General features: G+C 43.9%; 1 protein-coding gene across 1 annotated transcript in view; it reads left to right on the top strand.

Annotated features, from left to right (window-relative positions):
• The window catches only part of CNEP1R1 (CTD nuclear envelope phosphatase 1 regulatory subunit 1), a 62,253-nt gene that overhangs the window by 21,056 nt on the left and 17,242 nt on the right, over window positions 1–23,955 (top strand). Inside the window, exons 3-4 of the mRNA XM_082269708.1 lie at window positions 10,475–10,548; window positions 12,357–12,466. Of these exons, the coding sequence (XP_082125834.1) occupies window positions 10,475–10,548; window positions 12,357–12,466 (184 nt within the window). The remainder of the gene's footprint in view (window positions 1–10,474; window positions 10,549–12,356; window positions 12,467–23,955) is intronic.

Genomic DNA, 23,955 nt, shown 5'->3' with positions numbered 1-23,955 from the left:
CACAGGGAAAGTTAACCATTACATGACATCACTTCTGCAGTCAGCTGAAGTCTGCGGACAAAATTCTTGTGCTGTCCTTGTGCTGTCTTTGCACTTTTCAACAGACACCGACATCCCGGGGAGAAAAAAACGAACATTTGTATGACGACGATCTGCGTGTGTGTATGGGGCTTTAGTATGAAAGCACTCCGTTAGAGAAGTTGTCATTTCAAAAAATCCTCCCACTCCTCCTGTGTTCAGCCCACCTGCGATAATACTGAACTTCCTGGCCAATCCAGTTATCCTTCCTCTGACATGGTCCTGCTCATCTCGTTTTTCATATTGCACATGTCCCCCACTGATTCATTTAGGTATTTTTATTAATTTTGGCCTCTAGCTGGGAAAACAAAAGGAAGTTCCAGAGGGGACAAAGGCAGCCCTTTAGAACCTTAATGCCTTTAATAAGGATTTTACTTTTTCCCACCTTGATAACCTCTTATTTGGTACTAAATGGTGATCGTAAGCCGTATTGATCTATAGTGAGGCTTGTGAACTGGTAGTTAGAGGGGCTTCATCTTTACTGGAAAAGGTGAGACTTGTGTATAATTTGGTCAGCTTAAAATTTAGTGATATTTTTTACTAAAGGTGACTGAGAATTTGCGCATATGCATTTTTTTTTCTGTAAAGCACTTAAAAGCAAGACAGTATTAGACATACTTAATTTGTTGATACAAGCCCTCAAACTTTGTGGAACACAATTCTTTCTTTCTAACACTGCATTCAAAAACAGACCACTTTGGCTAGGTGGTGGATTATGTGTTTTGCCTGAGGGTTTTTAACAACTTAGTAGAGCATGCCCCACTATACACTATATTACCAAAAGTATTGGGACACCTGCCTTTACACACAAATTTACTTTTATTTATTTATTGTTTTTAAAGATACTTTTATTAGGTTTTGCAAACAAAAACGCCAACAATACAAAACAGCAAAAACACAGTCACAAGCGACTAAACAATACAATCACCAGCGCTGGAGCTCCCAGGTCACCCTGTCCCCCGTCACATCCTGTACAGGAGAAAGGACATCAGTACGGCATAGAAAGGACTAATCATAGGCAAAGTACCACAAGCAGTCATATACAGCATAATAACCATCACTATCACTTTAGTGGGGAGTATCAGAGGCAATCAGGAGAAGCTCAGAACCCTGTTCCTCCAAACTCAGAGGTGTCAAAGTGAGGGGACTGGAAATCCAGCCACTCCAAATTTTCTCAAATAAAAGCGGACGTCCTCTCAGATCAAAGGTAACTTTATAGAGAGGAAGACAGCCATTAATCAACTGAAGCCAAGTGGCAACAGTAGGCCAACTCAGGAGTATTGCCTTCCTAGCATAAAAATACAGGATGCAAAGTAGTCGTTTTGTGTGTCTGGAAACCAACAGGTTTCCAAACACGCCCAGAAAGCAATTTTTAGGATGAAGGCTGTTAGGGATACCAAGAACTGTGGATATAAAGGAATCAACATCAGACCAAAACTTAGAAACCAATGGACAGGACCAGAAACAGTGTAAAAAATTGTCCGTCATCCCACAACCCGAAAACATTCAGGGGTGGGACCAGTGCTGTATCTTGGCCTAGGCCAACAAGGCCCAGGCCTAGGGCGGCACTTTGCAGGGGGGCAGCAAAAAAGCTGCACCCTGCACAAAAAAAAAAACAGCCTCCTCCCGGTTCCCACACGAAAAGGGTCTCCGCCGGCTTGCGCTACACTTTTAATATAGTGCAAGTCTTCTGGGGTGAATTGGGCCAGAGGGCAGAGTCTCTGGCAAATCGGTCTGGCACCCCCATAAAGTGGTCAGTGAAGAGGCTGCACTGATGGGCAGTAATGAGGCTGAACGTGTGGGAACTGATGAGGCTACGCTGATGGGCACTGATAGACTTGTGGTCTGTGGTTCACAGATGACAGAGCGGGTCGTAAACAGTAAAGGGCGTGGCCTTTACAGGAATGGGTGGGTCATATGTAAATTAGGGGGTGCACAAGTTTAGTCAGGCCTAGGGCAGCACAAAACCTAAATACACCACTGGGTGGGACGCAAGCCCAACTTATGCTGCCGGCTAGGGGTGAGATGACTGTGATGAAACACCTTGAGCTGAATCAGGCGGTCAGTGAGGCCAGAACGGCCTTAGTGTAAGTAGTAGAAAATTCTGTCCAATCATCCTCACTAAGGTCAATGCCCAAGTCTGTCCAGCGTGCCTGCGCCTTCGCAAATCTGGGTTTAGAGTCCACCATCAGAAAGGAGTAGTATTGGGAAATGTATTTAGTAGTGCCAGGGTCCCTGAGCAGTTTCTCCAAGGCAGTCATACACAGAGGAGTCCAAAGGGAGGCAAATTGAGCCCACAAGGCATGCCTGACCTGGAGATAGTAGAACCAGGATGAAGAGGGAAGTCTGAATTCCCCTTGGAGTTGCTGGAAAGATTTAAATCCCTGGGCAGTATATAAATGGTTGAGGTACTTAACACCCCTATCAATCCAAAACTGGGAATGTGGGAAATTCAGGGAGCTCAGGGTTGCACCAAAGAGGACTGTTAGGGCAAGTGGTCCAGGTGCCTGTGGAGAAGAACCGGACCACTAATCTAAAGAGGGATAAAGTAGTCTGGAGCATGAAGGCGTCTGGGCCAGGTGGGACCTGTCTACAATAGACAATGTTGTAAAGGGATTCAAGAGAGGTCACAATGGCTGCCTCTGTTGTAGTGCAGGCGTTGTGCGTGGAGGGTTGCAGCCAATCATGAACCACCACCAACTGACATGCTAGGTAGTAATGATAGAAACTAGGAAAGGCTAGGCCGGCCCATTGGGTGGGTAACTTTAAGGTTTCCACTGTTATTCTGGGAGATCTTTTATGCCACAAAAACGACAGTAGGAGCAAGTTAATTCGCCTGAACAGGGACTTAAGGACCTCGTAGGGAGCATTGGCCAAGACATACAGAAGTTTTGGGAGGAAAATCATTTTGATCATATTGACCCGACCCACCAGGTTCAATGGAAGATCCATCCATTGAGTAGTGCGTTGCTGGAGAAGCTGAATAAGGGTACATAGGTTATTAGTCACATAGGAGTGTAGAGGTAATTGAACAATGAAACCCAGATAGCCGAAGGAGCGTGCTACTTGAAGCTGGGAACCTGGGTAGATCACCTGTTCAGCCCCGTAGTTCAGTGGAAAAAGGTTAGATTTTGACCAATTAATACGAAAGCCTGAGAATCTGCCGAAATCCTCCATCTCCCTTAGAAGGGTGCGCAAGGAGCCAGAGGAATCTGCCAAATAGAAGAGTGTATCGTCAGCATAGAGGGATATCCTTGTAAGAAAAGAAACGGCCGCACATCCAAGAATTCCAATTGCCTTTAATTTCCAAAGTGATGACACCGAAGACACCAACATAGGGTCACGTAGACGCGTTTCACACATATATCTTGTACTTCATCATTAGTAATAATAATTGGTAATGATTAAGCACAAGATGTATGTGTGAAACACATCTACGTGACACTATGTTGGTGTCTTTGGTGTCATCACTTTGGAAATGAAAGGCAATTGGAATTCCTGGATGTGTAGCCGTTTCTTTCCTTACAAGTTTTCCAAGGAGGCGGGCCAGGGCTAGCACTCTATGGGATATTCCACCTCTAAGCTACCATCACACACCTGGAGCAGCGTTTTCTCCCTTCAGTATAGAGGGATATCCTTTCTTCTATAGTACCAACAACCAGGCTATGGATATCCAAGGCAGATCTAATACGTATGGTCAATGGCCAATGCAAACAAAAGCGGGGATAAAGAGATTCCCTGCCTTGTACCCCTGGAGATGGAGAACTTCGGAGAGACCGAGGCATTCACCCTGACCCTAGCAACAGGGTCGGTGTACAGGAGCCAAATCCAGGCGATCAGCCGGGGACCAAACCCAAACAACTGCAGTTCTCAAAACAAATAAGGACACTCTACGCTATCAAATGCTTTACAGGTGTCCAGGGAAACAATCACTCGGGTGAGAAGAGTTGGGATGGGGATATTGCAAATTTTGGAAGATTCTACAGGTATTTATGCGAGTTGAGCGGCCCGGGATAAATCCGCCCTGGTCGTCCTGGACCAGAGAGGGGATGATCTTATTTATGCCGTTGGCAAGCACTTTAGCAAGTATCTTCATATCTACATTAATCAAGGAGATGGGCCCATAGGAGTCACACTCTAGGGGATCCTTACGGGGTTTAAGGAGGAGAACAATTAGGGCCTCCCGCATAGAGGGGGGGAGCACGCCCGCCTCCAGAGCTGCCTCAAAGGTGTGCAGGAGGTGGGGGCTGAGGATGTGTTTAAAGGAATGATACCACTCTGAAGGAAACCCGTCCGGGCTAGGGGTCTTGCGTTGTGGCATCTGTCCAATGGCAAATTCTATTTCCTCCATCATAAGGGGGGCGTCCAGTTCCTCACTATACTGTCCAGTCAGGGAAGGGAGAGTAATATCAGTCAGATATGCAGACAAGGAGTCATCATCATAGTGGGCAGTGGATGTATAGAGGTCAGCAAAAAAAGAGATAAAAGCATCCATAATAGCCTGAGGAGCGTCCAACACCTCGGTCGGAGAAAGGCAAATTCTCGGAAAAGAGGTGGGGGAGTGCTCCGGGCGCGCCAGGTAGGCCAGCATATAATAACTATTGGGAAGTGTATAACATACGTTTCTGCGTAAGATGCAACAGTTGAAGTTCATAACTCCTGCGGGCATGGAGCCATTGAGTATGAGTATGCGGAGAAGGTCGATCAGTATAGGCAGCTTCAGCCCGAAGCAAGGCAGTCTCAACCTTATTATTCTTCCTAAGGATGCCTGTAATGGACATAAAGGTATCTCGGGCAGAGGGCTTGAACGCCTCCCAAGTGATAAGGGAGTCCGCAGTGTGTAGGCTAGTAGCCCAATACTCTGAGACACCCTTGGTACAGGCACCGAGGACCGTGGGGTCATTCAACCAATGGGCATTAAGGCGCCTCAGCTAGGGGCCAGAAGCTGGAAGTAAAGACAGTTCAACCATCGTTGGGGCATGATCCGAAACCCCTCATGGAAGGATAGATGCCCCAGTGATGAGCGGGAGTGTAGTGGGGGGAGCAAAAATCATATCAATGCGAGACATAACTTTAAAAGAATCAGAATGATACATATATTGTCAATATTGGGATGCTTCCAACGCCACACATCAACCAGATCGTACACTTGGATTCAATCCAAAAAGGACTGGAAAACTCGCCCCTCTCCCCGCAAGCGGTCCATAGCAGGGTCAATAACTACATTATAGTCACCCACATAGAGGACGGGGCCCACTGGGAAATCAGGGACATATGAGGTGACTCTATTAAGAATGTCAGCTGAAAACGGAGTGGGGAAACGTATAAGTTAATTAAATTGAGGACAAAGAGTCTAATCTGTATAGACATAAGGACAAATCCGTCCGCAAGCGAAGCACCTCCGCCGGGAGAGACTTGGCAATGAGGACTGAGACCCCCCTAGAGTAGAAATTATGAAAAGCATGGAAAAAATAGCTGACATGATCTGACCCAGCGTGGGTTCAGCATGAGATATGGCAGGCTCACCTTGTCCATCCAGCTGCAATAAAGTGTCCTCCTCGCAGGCAGGCGAGCGAGGGTGGTCAGGGAGTCCTGGGGCTGTGGAGGAGAAAATTTTTTTCCTGCAAGCTAGGTGAAGGCAGAGGGGCCGCACCGGCCGAGGAGGGACAGGTCCATCGCACTGGATGACTTAGCCACTTTGTGAAGGCCGATCTTCACCATATTAGGTGGGCAGCACAGTCCCGGGGTCCCGAGGAGTCAAATGGAGGCGATGAGAGGCCAAATAGTGCAGGATTGGCAACAGGATTGGAAGAGGAAGCGAGGAGCTCAGAGACTAGTGTGCTGCTTCGTCCGCCATCAGGCCACGCCCCCCCCACACACAAATGAACTTTAATGGCATCCCAATCTTAGTCTGTAGGGTTCAATATTGAGTTGGCCCACCTTTTGCGGCTATAACAGCTTCAATTTATCTGGGAAGGCTGTCCACAAGGTTTAGGAGTGTGTCTGTGGGAATGTTTGACCATTCTTCCAGAAGGGCATTTGTGAGGTTAGGCACTGATGTGAAAAGATAAGGCCTGGCTTCCAGTCTCCGCTCTAATTCATTCCAAAGGTGTTCTGTCGGGTTGAGGTCAGGTCTCTGTGCAGGCCAGTTAAGTTCTTCCACCCCAAACTTGCTCATCCGTGTCTTTATGGACCTTGTTATGCTGGAACAGTAAGGGGCATCCCAAAATTGTTCCCGCAAAGTTGGGAGCATGAAATTGTCGAAAATGTTTTGGTATGGTGACGCCTTAAGAGTTCCCTTCACTGGAACTAAGGGGCCAAGCCCAACCCCTGAAAAACAACCCCACACCATAATCCCCCCTCCAACAAATGATTTGGACCAGTGCACAAAGCAAGGTCCATGAAGACATAGATGAGCGAGTTTGGGGTGGAGGAACTTGACTGGACTGCACAGAGTCCTGACCTCCAACCGATAGAACACCTTTAGGATGAATTAGAGTAGGGACTGCGATCCAGGCCTTCTCGTCCACATCAGTGCCTGGCCTCACAAATGTGCTTCTGAAAGCATGGTCAAATATTCTCATAGACACGCTCCTAAACCTTGTAGGATGCATGTGTCAAGACAAGTCTGATCATTGGAGGAGAGCAGGCTGAGCACCCAGCACAGCTAGAGAACTGACAACGGTGTGCTTTCCTGCTTAATTTCAGGTTTTAATAGGAAAGCAGACTGGCAGAAACACCAGGGATTTTACACAAAGGAAGCAATACAAAGAGAACAGAATACTTTTCCATATATGTACAGTGGGGATCGAAAGTTTGGGCACCACAGGTAAAAATTTGTATTAATGTGCATAAAGAAGCCAAGGAAAGATGGAAAAATCTCCAAAAGGCATCAAATTACAGATTAGACATTCTTATATGTCAACAAAAGTAAGATTTTATTACCATCATTTACACTTTCAAAATAACAGAAAACAAAACAATGGCGTCTGCAAAAGTTTGTGCACCCTGCAGAGTTAATATCTTGTACTGCCCCCTTTGGCAAGTATCACAGCTTGTAAACGCTTTTTGTAGCCAGCCAAGAGTCTTTCAATTCTTGTTTGAGGTATCCCATTCTTCCTTACTAAAGTCTTCCAGTTCTTTGAGATTTCTGGGCTGTCTGTCATGCACTGCTCTTTTAACCACTTTACCTCTGCTCACAGTAATATTACTGCGGCAGAGTGGCTCGTTATCGTCTGACGACGTAGTACTACGTCGTCAGACACTCCCCCTTCTGGGCGGCGCTTGCGCGCCGCCGGAGGCTCGCTCCCGCTGTTTTCATTCACAGCGGGAGTCGGGCCAGGGGAGGAGCAGCGGCGATCGCCGCTGCTCTTACCCGATCGTCGGGGATCGAGTCTGGAGATCCGCCCGCTGTGTGTAAACAAAGCGGGCGGATCTCCATAGTGACAGGGAGTGACAGATCGGACTGTTCAGCATAGCTGGACATCCGATCTGTCCCTGTGTCACTCAGTCACCTCCCCCCCTACACGTCAGTAAGCACCAGGCATACATTAACCCCTCCCTCTCCAATAAAATTAACCCCTTCCCTGCCAGTGTAATTTTACAGTAACAGTGCATATTTATAGCACTGATTACTGTAGTAATGTCACTGGTACCCCCAAAAGTGTCAAAAATGTCAGTCAAGGGTCCGATCTGTCCGCCACAATGTCGCAGTCCCGCAAAAAAAATCGCAGATCGCCGCCATTACGCGTTAAAAAAAAAACACCAAAAATGACAGAAATCTTTCCCTTTGTTAGTAAACGCAATAACTTTTGCGCAAACCAATCAAAATACGCTTATTGCGATTTTTTTTACCAAACATATGTAGCACAAAACAAATTGGCCAAAAATTTAAAAAAAAAATTGGTTTTTACATCTTTTTTGGGGGGAATTTCATATAAAAAAATGTTAAAAATATTGTTATTTTTTCAAAATAAACGCTCTTTTTTTGTTTATAGCGCAAAAAGTAAAAATCGCACAGGTGATCAAATACCACCAAAAGAAAGCTCTGTTTGTGGGAAAAAAAGGACGTAAATTTCGTTTGGGTACGGCGTCGCACGACCGCGCAATTGTCAGTTGAAGTCGCACAGCGCCGAATCACAAAAAGTGGCCTGGACGGAAGACAGCAAAATCCTCCGGTGGTAAAGTGGTTAAGGTCTATCCATAGATTTTCAATTATGTTGAGGTCAGGAGATTGTGAGGGCCATGGCAAAACCTTCAGTTTACGCCTCTTGATGTAATCCCCCGTGGATTTTGAGGTGTGTTTAGGATCATTATCCATTCGTAGAAGCTTTTTCACATATGGCATCAAGTTACCATCCAAAATTTGCTGAAATTTTATTGAATCCATTTTTCCTTCTACTCGTCAGATGTTCCCTGTGCCACTGGCTGCAATACAACCCCAAAGCATGATTGATCCACCCCCATGCTTAACAGTTGGACAGAGGTTCTTTTCATTAAATTCTGTGCCCCTTCTTCTCCAAACGTACCTTTGCTCATTCCGGCCAAAAAGTTAAATTTTAACCTCATCGGTCCACAGATCTTGTTTCCAAAATGCATCAGGCTTGTCTATATGTTCATTTGCAAAGTTCAAACGCTGATTTTTGTGGTGAGGACATAGAAGAGGTTTTCTTCTGATGACTCTTCCATGAAGACCATATTTGTACAAGTATCTCTTTATAGTGGAATAGTGTACCACAACTCCAGTGTCTGGCCAGATCTTTCTGGAGGGATCGTGCAGTCAAACGTGGGTTTTGAATTGTTTTTCTCACAATCCTGCGAGCTGTTCTCTGATATTTTTCTGGTCTTCCAGATCTTGCTTTAACTTCCACTGTTCCTGATGACTGCCATTTCTTAATTCCATTACGAACAGAGGATATTGACATCTGAAAACGCTTTGCTATCTTCTTATAGCCTTCTCCAGCTTTGTGAGCGTCAACAATTTTTAGTTTCAGTTTTCTAGACAACTGCTTAGAAGATCCCATGGTGCTGATTGTTGGGGCAAGGTCAGATGAGTCTGGGCATTTAAAACCTTTGAGATTGACATCACCTGGTCTTCCCAGACGATGATTGAGAACAATCCATGACACTGGCAGGTCTCAGCCTTGCAAAGGGGGCAGTGCATGCTATAAATTCTGCAGGGAGCCCAAACTTTTGCAGACGCCATTTTTTTGTTTTCTGTAATTTTGAAAGTGTCAATGATGGAAATAAAATCTAACTTTTGTTAACATATTATAAGAATGTCTAATCTGTAATTTGATGCCTTTTGGAGATTTTTTCCATCTTTCCTTGGCTGCTTTATGCACATTAAAACAAATTTTTACCTGGGGAACCCAAACTTTCGATCCCCACTGTATATGTACATAGTACAGCAGACACATATCAGGAATGGGAAACGTTGGGGTAACAAACACTTTAAGCTTGAGCTGTTCCAAAGGTAGGATAGCCAACTTCCAAAACCTAGCAATAGTTATTTTTGCATATACAAACATAAAGGTGCTGAGACACCTCTCATTCCTCGAGGTTGTCTCCACCTTGTATCCCAGAAAAGCATGACTTTGTGAGATTAAAGAGGAAGTAAACCCTCCTCTACAACTTGTACCTATAGGTAAGCCTATATTAAGGCTTACCTATAGGTACTGTAAATATCTCCTAAACATGCACCGTTTAGGAGATATTTACTTTGCATGCAGCCAGTGACATCACTGGCGCATGCGCTCTGAAGGAACGGCCGCTCGTGCCGTTCCTTCAGAGCCCCGTGCCGTTACTGTCGGCGTAACGTCATCGCGGCTCCAGCCAATCAGATGGCCGAAGGCCGCAAACCCGGAAGAAGGGCAACAGAACATGTTGCCCATGGACAGGTAAGTGGTCGGCACTGCTTGGGCTTCGTTCTTAGGTAAGTATTTCATAATGAGCTAGTATGCAATGCATACTAGCTCATTATGTGTTTTTCTTTCAGGTGTTCGTTTTAAAAAAAAAAAAAATCGGAGGTTTACAAACTCTTTTAACTTTGGTGAGGGTATAAATAAACCTATACGCTCTAATCCTAAAACACCGCCCCTTAGGACACTGCCACCATATATGAGATGCCATCCCTTCTCAACCTTCTCAAAAACTGTTTTGGTTTTAGGGTCTCTGTTTGTATCTGGATGCTGTAGATTGACAACAGAAGGGCATTACACCAGTGCTTTTTTCTACTAATGTTATGTTGGTTTATATACTATTGTCTTAACAACCGATATACTTAAAAGTTCATCTATTTGCCTATCCAGATGACCTAGACATAGGTTTGTACTGTCATGTCTGTTTCTGGAATGTAAGTTTTGGTATTAATAACTTAACTTTTTTCCTTTTTTAGTGATTCTTATTGTGGTTTCTGTTTGTACTGCAACCGGCGCATGGAATTGGTTAATAGACCCAGAAACACAGAAGGTATTGCTTTTTTCTTCTAAAATGCTATTTGTATTTTTTGCACTGGAACTTCACTTGTGTTCCTAAAAAATAAAAGTCAGCAGCTACAAATGGGTACTTTACCAGGCCATGGAATCCAGACGCTGTCTTCACTGGAGCACATTCTTCACCAGGCTTTGGACTCCCGGTGCGGCCATTTTGAATGCGAGAGCCAGTTGGGACTATCTGATGTCTCACAGCCTGCTGCCCACTGCGCATTTGTGAGATTGCGTGGTGCTCTGAGACTGTTCCTGCAACCTTCTGTGACGTGTGACGTGTCCCAGGAGGCTAAAGGCCCAGGGGAGGGAGGGCTAAACTGATGTCATCCTCGCCTAGGCCAGAATTGAGGAAGTGGAAGCAGGTACTTGTTAATCAAAAATGTGTAATCCTTATATTTAGGTAATGCAAATTTTGCTAGAGATTGTAAAGAGAAGTATGGCCAAAGCTTTTGTGTACTTCTCATTTGGATCACAGGTGTTCACTTATTTCTGCACTTCTATGACACACATTGTCAACAGTGGGCTTAAGCCCACTGTCGCTGACTTCACAGAGCCGATCCAGGGTCTGCAGGCAGCTGGTTCAACCTCTCAGCTCACAGATGAGAGCCTGAGCCAGCTGCTCCCACTCCTTCACAGTTCCCTGGTTAATTCAACACAATACAAGCGGTCCCCAGGTTACAAACAAGATAGGAACTGTAGGCTTGTTCTTAAGTTGAATTTGTTTGTAAGTCGAAACATGTAAATTGTTTAAGTGTAGCTCCAGCCAAAAAATGTTTACATTTTTTGGATAGCATAGGGAAGGGTTAACACTCCTGTAACTTTTTTTTTTTTTTGCTGTCTGCGCCCCTGTTCAGAAGATTTCACCTCACTTTCTCCCCCCTATGACTATTGGATTTTGAACATTTTGGGTTGTTGTGGAAACCAGGGTTGGTGATAAAGCTTCAGTGGAGGCACCTTTTTCCCATGGTGACTCTTACAGGAGTGAATTTCCCTTCCTAGGGGTAGATTTACCCTCACTTCCTGTTGTCTCCTTCCGTTTGTAAGTAGGAGTCCTTTGTAAGTTGGATGTTTGTAACCCGGGGACCGCCTGTATTGAGTACCAGGATTCTACTCTACAGTTCTTACAGACCAGAAAGCATTTTTTTAGAGTTTTCATCCAACACTGTATATAAGTGCAAACAGACATGGGAGCTTTCCCTGCTCTCCTCTAACATTCAGATACTTTAGGAAATGTATTGGAGGACACCATGCCTAATCTATATCAGTCACCCAAACCCTCAATGTATAAAGTATATACAAAATATACAGTAGCTTGACTTTAGGCTAGAATGTCTTGTTAAAGCATGTGGGTAGCTTGATATGGCTGAAAATCCTGACTTTGCCGCTGGCTTCATACAAGTTGTTTGAACCAAATGTGGTTTTAAATGCCCCATATTTTTACTATATGTGAATTTTTTTTCATATTTTAATATAAAATTTGGTAACTCTTTTCTGCGGAAGCTCAAAATGTCTTATTTGTTTTATTTTGAAACACTAGAATGGATATGTATTCTCTACCCTTGGCACAGATTGTTGGCAGTAGTGTATTTGGAAAGCTTGTTTGCAGTGTGTAGAAATGCACCCCTGGGCAAACCACTATATAACAATCATAATTAAATCGGCATAGCGTGACAAAATGTCATTGGCTGGAATGTGGTAAAATTTTAAGAGTACTGATACATTGATGAAAGCATTACCCATAACATTATTTGTAATCTTTCTTGTTTATTCTTACTGCTGTATCCTTAACAGGTGTCATTCTTCACATCGCTGTGGAACCACCCCTTCTTTACAATTAGCTGCATAACTTTAATAGGACTCTTTTTCGCTGGGATCCACAAGAGAGTTGTGGCACCATCAATGTATCCTTTTATTAATCTGTTTGCCACTGTCCTTAAAATATTTTGCTTGGCAAACTGCTATTGCAAATAATGAAAGATAAATGACATTCACTAGCATTATTAAAGGATAACTAAACCCAAACTGAAGTTTTCCCATCCATAGATGCGGTGGATGCATTTGTTTACATTTTTCAGGCTAAGAACATAATCTGCAAGTAAAGAAAATACCTTTGTTGGACATGGCACCCTCTCCCTATTTCTTAGCTGTTCTAGAGAAAAGACCTGTTGATCTTGCCAGAAATAGTGTCCTTTTTACTTACTGTGAGCTACGCAGACAGCAAAAAGAATATTCTTGTTTCTTAAATATTACTTGTCCCAGGAGGATCCATGTAATGAAGACCAGCAAAGACTGACATGTTTGAAGTCTGCTCTGGGTGGCAGCCATGGTTCCCTACATAAATACAATAGAGGAGAAAGCGTAGCTATCCATGGACAGGAAGTGTGTTATTCACAGTATTACTAAGTGAAAATAAAGGGGAGAAGCCTGCAAAAAATGTTACATAGTTACATAGTTAGTGAGGCTGAAAAAAGACACAAGTCCATCCAGTTCAACCTATGATGTGTGTGTGTGTTTGCTTTTAACCGTACATTGTATACCCCTGTATGTTGTGGTCTTTAAGGTGTCCATCCAATAGTTTTTTGAAACTATCAAGGCTCCCCGCTGATACGACTGCTTGCGGAAGAGAATTCCACATCCTTACCGCTCTTACAGTGAAGAACCCCTTACGCACTTTAAGGTTAAACCGCCTTTCCTCAAGTTTTAGTGAGTGGCCACGTGTCTTATTGTATTCCCTTACTCTGAATAGTTTGTTCCTTATGCTCGGGTCACCAGTACAGTATTTGTACATTGATATCATATCCCCCCTCAATCGTCTCTTCTCCAGAGAGAATAAGTTCAGTGCTTGTAGTCTTTCCTCATAGCTGATGTCCTCCATTCCCCTAATTATTTTTGTTGCCCTTCTCTGGACTTTCTCCAGTTCCAGCACATCCTTCCTGAGGACCGGTGCCCAGAACTGGACAGCATACTCCAGATGTGGCCGGACCAGAGTTTTGTAGAGTGGAAGAATAATCTCTTTATTTCTTGAGTGAATCCCCTTTTTTATACAACCCAGTATTCTGTTGGCTTTGCTTGCAGCGGCTTGGCATTGCATGCCACTTCCAAGCCTGTTGTCTACCAGTACCCCCAGGTCCCTTTCCATCCTAGACTCACCCAGAGGTTCCCCCCCAAGTGAGTAGCTTGCTTTCTGGTTACTGGCCCCCAAGTGCATTACTTTACATTTTTCTACATTAAATCTCATCTGCCATGTAGTTGCCCACCCCGTTATTTTGTTCAGGTCTGCTTGCAAGATTTCCACATCCTGCATAGAAGATATTGGCATGCCTAATTTAGTATCATCTGCAAATACTGAGATTGTACTCGATATCCCCTCCTCTAGATCATTTATGAATAAATTAAACAGGATTGGTCCCAGGACAGAACCCTGGGGGACCCCACTTTCCACACCCGCCCAATCAGAGTACTCCCCATTAATCACCACCCTCTGGACTCTCCCCTGGAGCCAGTTCTCTATCCAGGTTAGACATATGCCGGTTTTCGGTAATTCGATATATCGCGGTATTGCATAGCCACGGTATTGTTATTGTGGCATTTTTAAAATACCGAGTTTCTCTGCTCCTGGGTCTGACTTGTGAATTGATACATTATAGTGAGCTGGATGACTCATTCACTCACACAGCTAAGCCTTTCAGCATCTCCCAGTAACTATAAACAAAAATGATTACATTTGTATCTTTTCCTTCCCTCTGCCAGGGAGAAAGGAAGTTTAACCTCTTAAAGACTGGATCTTTTTCTGACACTTGTTGCTTGCAAGTTAAAATCAGTTTTTTTTTTTTTTGCTAGAAAAGTACTTAGAACCCCCAAACATTTTATATATTTTTTTAGCAGAGACCCTACAGAAAAAAATGGCGATTGTTGTAATATTTTATGTCACACTGTATTTGCGCAGCAGTCTTTCAAACGCAATTAATAGACTTTAATGAATAAAAAAAAAAAAAAAACGTAACAGTAAAGTTATCCCAATTTTTTTTTTTTTTGTTACACAGAGAATCGTGAGAGAATCGTGATCTTTATTCCAAGCTAAAAAATCGTGATTCTCATTTTGGCCAGAATCGTGCAGCTCTAATATATATATATATATATATATATATATATATATATATATATACACATATACATACATATACACACACACGCATAGCAGCCCACATTACATTATTATATAGCCATCAAGCAGTGTCTGGCCTACCTGGTGATGACTGGTCCTGGCGCTCTGATCCGATGGCCTGGTCTTTAAAGGGGCAAATCCTTGCGATCCAGAAGTGGTTAAACCTGCAGGAGGACCGGTGTTTTTATCTATTAATGACTTTACTATTGCTTTAGGCCTGGTTCACATGTATGCGGGTTGGCGGTTCACATGTATGCGGGTTGGCGGCCCACATTTGCACAGGCATAGCAGCCCATTGATTTGAACGGGCTGCTAAGCCCTCATTTTCCGCAGAAAAAAGGTGCATGCAGCATTTTTTTTTAAATTCAGTGGCCTTGAAATCCATCCTGCTTTTGCACCATGCGACTAACCTGCAGTTCCTGCTCTGGCAAGCTTTCTGCATTTTTTGTATATGTGGGCACGGCATTTAAAAACAGTTTGCGTGTGCAGCAACGGCAGGTAAGTCGCATGGTGCAAAAGAAGGATGGATTTCATGGCCACTGCATTTTTTTAAATTCTGCATGCACCTTTTTTCAGCTGAAAACGCAGGCATAGCAGCTCAAGCCCATTCACATCAATGGGCTGCTATGCCTGTGCAAATGTGGGCCCCCAACCCGCATACATGTGAACCAGGCCTAAAGCAATAGTAAAGTCATTAATTGGTTAAACCTGCAGGAGGACCGGTGTTTTTATCTATTAATGACTTTACTATTGCTTTAGGCCTGGTTCACATGTATGCGGGTTGGGGGCCCACATTTTCACAGGCATAGCAGCCCATGTGGGCCCCCAACCCGCATACATGTGAACCAGGCCTAAAGCAATAGTAAAGTCATTAATAGATAAAAACACCGGTCCTCCTGCAGGTTTAACCAATTAATGACTTTACTATTGCTTTAGGCCTGGTTCACATGTATGCGGGTTGGGGGCCCACATTTGCACAGGCATAGCAGCCAATTGATGTGAATGGGCTTGAGCTGCTATGCCTGCGTTTTCAGCTGAAAAAAGGTGCATGCAGAATTTAAAAAAATGCAGTGGCCATGAAACCCATCCTTCTTTTGCACCATGCGACTTACCTGCCGTTGCTGCACACGCAAACTGTTTTTAAATGCCGTGCCCACGTATACAAAAAATGCAGAAAGCTTGCCAGAGCAGGAACTGCAAGTTAGTCGCATGGTGCAAAAGCAGGATGGATTTCAAGGCCACTGAATTTTAACCACTTTAATACCGCTCACGGTAATACTACTGCGGCAGAGCGGCACGATACCGCTCAGCCACGTAGTATTAACGTGATGCGCGATCACGGCTCCAGAGCGCGCTCCCGCGCGCCGCGGGTCCCGATCCCGATGTCATTCGGTAGGGAACCGATCAGTCATCAGATACTGACCAATGATTTTTGGTCAGTGTCTGTAGATCGGTCCCCACCAATGGCAATCTGTCCCCTGTCTGTGTAATGTAAACACAGACAGGGGAAGTGATGTCACTGTCCTTCCTGGAGTCCTTTCGGTTCCAGGAGAGAGACAGAGACACACCAAAAACGTGAGTTCCACCAACACTACACTGACACACCTCACATAGGTACATTTAACCCCTTCATCACCTCTGATCACCCCCTGATCACCCCCAAAACCCCTCACAGTGAACACTATATACAGTGGTATACAGATATTTTACTGATCACTGTATAAGTGTCACTTGTGAGCGTAGTTTGCGCCTGCGTTAGGCCCAAATAGGGTTAGGGTACCCGCCACCTATCCCCTAATAAAGTTTTTACCCCTTGATCAGCCCCAGTTAACCCCTTCACTACCTATTACTCTGTGCACTAAATACAGTATATAGGTAAATACTGATCACTGTATTTAGTGTCACTAGTGACCCTAATTTGCGCTTGCGCTAAGCCCATATAGGGTTAGGGCACCCGCCACCTATTCCCTAATAAACTTTTAACCGCTTGATCTTCCCCAGTTAACCCCTTCACTCCATATAAATCAGTGCACTAATATATACAGTATATCAGATAACTACTGATCACTGTATTTAGTGTCACTGGTGACCCTAATTTGCGCTTGCGCTAGGCCCGAATAGGTTTAGGCCACCCGCCATCTATCCTCTATAAAGGTTTAACCCCTTGATCTCCCCCAGTTTAACCCCTTCACTTCCCTGTCACAGTGTTCACTATATACAGTGATTACCGATCACTGTATTAGCGTCACGGGTGACACAACTTAGGCTAGCTAGTTAGCGTCAGGGTCCCACTACACCACCGTTACTTAGCGTCAGTTAGAGTCAAGTACACTAACACACACACACCACCGTTACTAGTATAGTGTTTGAACAGATCAATATCTGATCTGATCAGAACTATACTAGCGTCCTCATAATTTAGTGTTCCCCAAACGCAGTGTTTGCACAATCAGCACTGATTCCTGCTAGCACCTGCGTTTAGCCCCCCTGCCCAGCCCACCTTACCCAGGCAAGTGTAGTAATCAATAGATTACTGACACTTCCAAAAAACACAAATCACACAAAACCGCTGCGTTAGCAGAGTCAGGCCTGATCTCTGTTAGCACTAGCAGTTTTTCTTTGTAGCGACCAAATAGTCCTCGACAACCAGGTGCTTTTATTACCTAGTAGTCGCATCACTGTACGAGTAAATTTAGCTACCAAAATGACAAAACGTTCGTTCAGTGATGATGCTATATACAGTATAATGGCCATGTCAAGTGAGAGCGATGGGGAAGCCTCACTGTCAGAATCAGGGTCAATATACGAACCAGATGACAGCAGCGGCTCCCTGACAGATAGCTCCGACAGAGGGGTCCCTGCTAGGGTCAGGCGTACCCGACCCCATTCTGGAGTTGTTGACTTGCAAGAACTGGAGGTTTCTGGTATGCAGCAGAGTGCCAGTACTAGTGCCGCTCACACTTCTCGTGAACTGGCAAGCACGAGCGGCCTAGTACACCCTGGACCTTCAACCAGCACTGCAGTATCACCTGGTGACGTGGCGAGTCACCTGAGTGCAGTTGAAGCTGGTGCGGTGGCTAGCACGAGTAGTGGCCCGCAGCCACCGCGTATCCGAAGACAGGCCCGTAGAGCCCATAGTGTCCTCCCTGAAGCGCTGGCATATCCTAATTGGCAGCCCACAGATTCCACAGCGCCAGTACTTCCCCCATTCACCGCCCAACCCAGAATCCAAGTGGAAACAGCTGGTTTTAATCCCATAAACTTTTTTGAGCTGTTTTTCACTGAAGATCTTTTCAGATCTATTGTGGACCAATCAAATTTGTACACTCAACAATTCATCGCCGCCAACCCAAATTCACCCCTTGCCAGACCATTCGCCTGGAATCCTATTACGATTCAGGAGTTTAAAACCTTTCTGGGCCTTTCCTTCAACACGGGCATTACAAGAAAGAATGAATTGCGGTTATATTGGTCCACTGACCCAATTCATCAAATGTACGTGTTCTCTGCTGCTATGTCCAGGGCTCGATACCAACAAATATTTCGGTTCATGCATTTCAACGACAATGAACTCTGTCGTCCTCGGGGAGACCCTGAATATGATCGGCTCCACAAAATTCGGCCCCTCATAGACCACTTCAATCAGCGGTTCGCAGCCTTGTTTACCCCCCAACAAGATGTCTGCGTTGACGAGTCCCTGATTAAGTTTACTGGTCGCCTTGCTATCAAACAGTACCTCCCCAGCAAGCGTGCCAGATACGGGGTCAAGTTGTATAAGCTTTGTGACAGGGCCACAGGCTATACAGTTAATTTCCGTGTCTATGAGGGAAAAGATAGCACTGTGGAGCCCCCCGACTACCCAGGCTACATAGGGAGCAGCGGCAAGATAGTTTGGGACTTGGTGTCACCCTTATTCGGAAAGGGGTACCACTTGTACGTGGACAATTTCTATTCAAGCGTGCCACTTTTTAGACACCTCTATCAATTGCAAATTGGCGCTTGTGGCACCGTGCGATCTAATCGCCGGGGCTTCCCCCAACGGCTAGTGAATGCCCCACTGAGCTCGGGGGAGAGAGCCTGCTTGAGGTGCGAGGAATTGCTTGCAGTGAAGTGGAGGGACAAACGAAACGTTTACGTGCTGTCCTCCATTCACCCAGACACGGCAGTCCAAATTACTACGGTCACCGGTGTTGTTGTTGAGAAACCCCTCTGTGTCCACGACTATAACCGTAAAATGGGAGGGGTGGACTTCAACGACCAGATGATGGGACCGTACTTAATTGCCCGTAAGGCCAGACGCTGGTACAAAAAAGTGTCTGTATACCTATTTCAATTGGCTGTTTACAACGCTTTTGTCTTATACAAAGCTTCTGCTGGAACATTATCCTTCTTTCAATTCCAAGAAGAGATAATCAGAGCCCTTGTGTATTCAGCTGGTGCTCCTGCCCAACTTCCCCAACCAGATGCAGTGAGGCGGCTGCATGAGAGGCATTTTCCGCAATACCTCCCGAGTACCCATACCAAACGATACCCCCAAAAAAGATGCCGTGTCTGCAGCAAGCGCGGATTTAGGCGTGACACCCGGAATTATTGTCCCGACTGTCCTGACCGACCTGGTCTTTGCCACGGTGACTGTTTCCGTCGCTACCACACACTAGTGGATTATTAGCATAGGGTACAGCACGGCACAGTTTAGGGCACATTTACACAGGGTCTCAAAAGATGTTCGATGGCTATCGTCATTTTGAGAGACCCGAACCTGGAACCTGGAACTCGACGTTTGAAGAAAAAAAAAAAAATACATAAAAGCCAAAAATAGTTGTCGTCTCAGTCATTTTTTATGTTCTTCTACACTTCCTATGTACTTTTAATGTACTTTGTTTGTTTTTCATTCTTTTGTGACCTGTTTCTCTTGCAGGTACTCGTCGGCTACCACGCATTGATTTCATATATTCTGACACAAACAGTGTTTGCGCTCAGCATACATGGATACCTTTGCTGATAGCAGCTGTGGTGATTTTCTGATTTCAGCACTGCAGTTAAAATCCTATTTTGGTATACGTGGATAGCGCCGTGTATACCCATCATTAAATTCAGTGGGTGGTTGTTTGGGCGGTTAATGATGAGTAATACTACGCATTATTCCTGTGCTGATTTCTGATAGGTTCTCTTTTTTTTCGTTCAGCCCACAGGCTGCATGAAAAAAAAAAAACCTATATGCCAAACAAAGACCAGCAATGTACTGGTACGTTGCTGGACTTTGAGTGGTTATACCAGGATGATGCCTGCAGATTTAGGCATCATCTTGGTATCGTTTTTTACAGCAAGCGGTCGGCTTACATGTAAAAGCAATCCTAGCGGATAATTGGCCGCTAGACTGCTTTTACATGCAGTGGGAGGGGACTCCCCCCCCCCCCCTCCTGCCGCCTTCCGCTGCCTTCCACGGTTTTTCTCGGGCTCTCCTGTCCCACCGGTTAACCCGAGAGTGCAGCCGGTGGTTCAATTATCTAACCATAGAGCTGATTGGAGATGAGAATGGCTCCAATCATCTCTATGGCCTAAGATGCCGGAGGCTACGAGCATTTCATAACTTCTGTTTCGCCAGAAATAAACAGCGCCATTGGGAAATTGGGAAAGTATTTTATCACACCAATTTTGGTATGGTCAGATGCGTTAAGGTCAGAGGAAAGATCTAGAGTATAAAAGACCCCAATTTTTTTTAAAAAGAGTACCTGTCACTACAGATTGCTATCATAGAGGAAATTTAAATTCACCGTGATAACAATAAAAATGATTAAAGAAAAAAAAATGAAAGAAAAGGTGTCAAAATAACATAAGAAAGCAAATTAAAAAAAAAAAAAAACAAAAAAAAAAATCAAGCCCCCCTGTCCCCCCGTGCTTGCGCGCAAATGCGCGCACAAGCGTTGGTCTAGTGTCATATGTAAACCGCAATTTCAGCATGCATGTGAGGTATCGCCGTGAACGCCAGGTCGAGGGCAGTAATTGTTGTGGTAGACCTCCTCTGTAAGTCCAAAGTGGTAACCTGTAAAGACTTTTAAAGGCTTTTAAAACCGTACGTAGTTTGTTGCCGCGGCACGGGCGTGCGCAATTTTTAAAGCATGTCATGTTAGGCGTCTATGAACTCGGCATAAGATCATCTTTTAAATTTTACCAAACAATTTGGAATTATATAGTGTATTTCTGCATTAAAAATAAAAAAAGTGTTTTTTTACGCAAAAATTGCGTTTGGAAAATGTGTGCGCAAATACCGTGTAACAAAAAAAATTGCAACATCCACCATTTTGTTCTGTAGGGCCTCTGCTTTAAAAAAATATATAATGTTTGGGGGTTCAAAGTAATTTTCTTGTGAAAAAAAAATATTTTTTCATGTAAACAAAAACTCACAGAAAAGGCTTGGTTTTCAAGTGGTTAGAAGAGTGGGTGATGTGTTGCTAAAATTGAGCATAAAATGCCAGGACTGTTCAAACACCCCCCAAATTACCCCTTTTTGGAAAGTAGACACCCAAAGCTATTTGCTGAGAGGCATATTGAGTCCATGGAGTATTTTATATTTTGCCCTAAGTTTCAGGAAAATGACAATTTGTTTTTTTTTTTGTTTTTTTTTACACAAAGTTGTCACTAAATAATATATTGCTCACGCATGCCATGGGTATATGTGAAATGACACCCCAAAATACATTCTGCTGCTTCTCCGGAGTACAGGGATACCCCATGTGTGAGACTTTTTGTCAGTCTAGCCGCATACAGGACCCGGAAAACCAATCCGCACCTTCTGGCTTTCTAAGGGCGTAAATTGTTGATCTCACTCCTTACTACCTATCACACTTTTGAAGGCCATGAAATGCCAAAATGGCACAAAACCCCCCCAAATGACCCCATTTTGCAAAGTAGACACTCCAAGCTATTAGATGAGAGGCATGATGAGTCCATGGAATATGTTATATTTTGCCACAAGTTTCAGGAAAATTATTATTTTTTTTTTTTTTTTTTTTTTTACACAAAGTTGTCAGTAAATGATATAATGCTCACACAAGCCATGGGTATATGTGAAATGACACCCCAAAATACATTCTGCTGCTTCTCCTGAGTACAAGGATACCCCATGTGTGAGACTTTTTTGCAGTCTAGCCGCGTACAGGACCCGGAAAACCACTCCCCACCTTCAGGCTTTCTAAGGGCGTAAATTGTTGATCTCACTCCTTACTACCTATCACACTTTTGAAGGCCATGAAATGCCAAAATGGCACAAAACCCCCCCAAATGACCCCATTTTGCAAAGTAGACACTCCAAGCTATTAGATGAGAGGCATGATGAGTCCATGGAATATTTTATATTTTGCCACAAGTTTCAGGAAAATTATTATTTTTTTTTTTTTTTTTTTTTTTTACACAAAGTTGTCAGTAAATGATATAATGCTCACACATGCCATGGGTATATGTGAAATGACACCCCAAAATACATTCTGCTGCTTCTCCTGAGTACAAGGATACCCCATGTGTGAGACTTTTTTGCAGTCTAGCCGCGTACAGGACCCGGAAAACCACTCCCCACCTTCAGGCTTTCTAAGGGCGTAAATTGTTGATCTCACTCCTTACTACCTATCACACTTTTGAAGGCCATGAAACGCCAAGATGGCACAAAACCCCCCAAAATGACCTCATTTTGCAAAGTAGACACTCTAATCTATTTGCTGAGAGGCATGGTGAGTATTTTGCATCTCTCATTTTTTTTGGAAAATGAAGAAAAAACAGGAAAATGCATTTTTTTTCCTCTTTTTTCAAATTCCAAAACTTTGTGACAAAAAGTGAGATCTGCAAAACACCCAACATGCCTCTCTGCAAATAGCTTAGGGTGTCTACTTTCCGAAAAGGGGTCATTTGGAGGGGGGTTGTGCTGTCTTGGCATTTCATGGCCTCCGAAACTGTGATAGGTAGTCAGGAGTGAAATCAACAATTTACGCCCTTGGAAAGCCTGAAAGTGGGGGTTGGCTTTCGAGGACCTGTACTCGGCTAGACTGCAAAAAAGTCTCACACATGTGGTATCCCTGTACTCAGGAGAAGCAGCAGAATGTATTTTGGGGTGTCATTTCACATATACCCATGGCATGTGTGAGCAATATATCATTTAGTGACAACTTTGTGTAAAAAAACAAAAAAAAAATAATAATAATATATTTCCCGGAACTTGTGGCAAAATATAAAATATTCCATGGACTCACCATGCCTCTCAGCAAATAGCTTGGGGTGTCTACTTTGCAAAATGGGGTCATTTGGGGGGGTTTTGTGCTATGTTGAAATTTCAGGGCCTCCGAAACTGTGATGGGTAGTCAGGAGTGAAATCAACAATTTACGCCATTAGAAAACCTAAAGATGGAGATTCATTTTCGGGGTCCCGTACACAGCTAGGCTCCCAAAAAGTCTCACACATGGGGTATCCCCATACTGAGGAGAAGCGGCAGAATGTATTTTGGGGTGTCATTCCACATATACCCATGTCATGTGTGAGAAATTTATCTTTTAGTGACAACTTTGTGTTAAAAAAAAAAAAAAAATTGTAATTTTCCCAAAACTTGTGGCAAAATATAAAATATTCCATGGACTCACCATGCCTCTCAGCAAATAGCTTGGGGTGTCTACTTTGCAAAATGGGGTCATTTGGGGGGTTTTGTGCTATCTTGAAATTTCAGGGCCTCCGAAACTGTGATGGGTAGTGAGGAGTAAAATCAGCAATTTACGCCATTAGAAAACCTAAAGATGGAGATTGATTTTCGGGGTCCCGTACACAGCTAGGCTCCCAAAAAGTCTCACATATGTGGTATCCCTGTACTCAGGAGAAGCAGCAGAATATATTTTGGGGTGTAATTACACATATACCCATGGCATGTGTGAGAAATTTATCTTTTAGTGACAACTTTGTGTTAAAAAAAAAAATTTTTTTTTTTTTATTCATTTTTCAAACACCTGTGACAAAAAAATTAAATATTCAATGAGCTCAACATGCATCTCAGAACATTCCTTAGGATGTCTACTTTCCAAAAAGTGGTAATTTGGGGGGGTCTTGTACTGCCCTGCCATTTTAGCACTTCATGAATTGAGATAGGCAGTCAGAAATTAAAGCTGCGTAAAATTTCAGTATTTACACCATAGTTTGTAGACGCTATAACTTTTGCGCAAACCAATAAAAATACGCTCATTGAATTTTTT

The sequence above is a fragment of the Pelophylax lessonae genome (assembly GCF_965119305.1).
Source record: "Pelophylax lessonae genome assembly, chromosome: 10".
NCBI lineage: Eukaryota > Metazoa > Chordata > Amphibia > Anura > Ranidae > Pelophylax > Pelophylax lessonae.
Note: the sequence above shows the minus strand (reverse complement) of the source record. Positions and strands in the feature narration are given on the sequence as shown.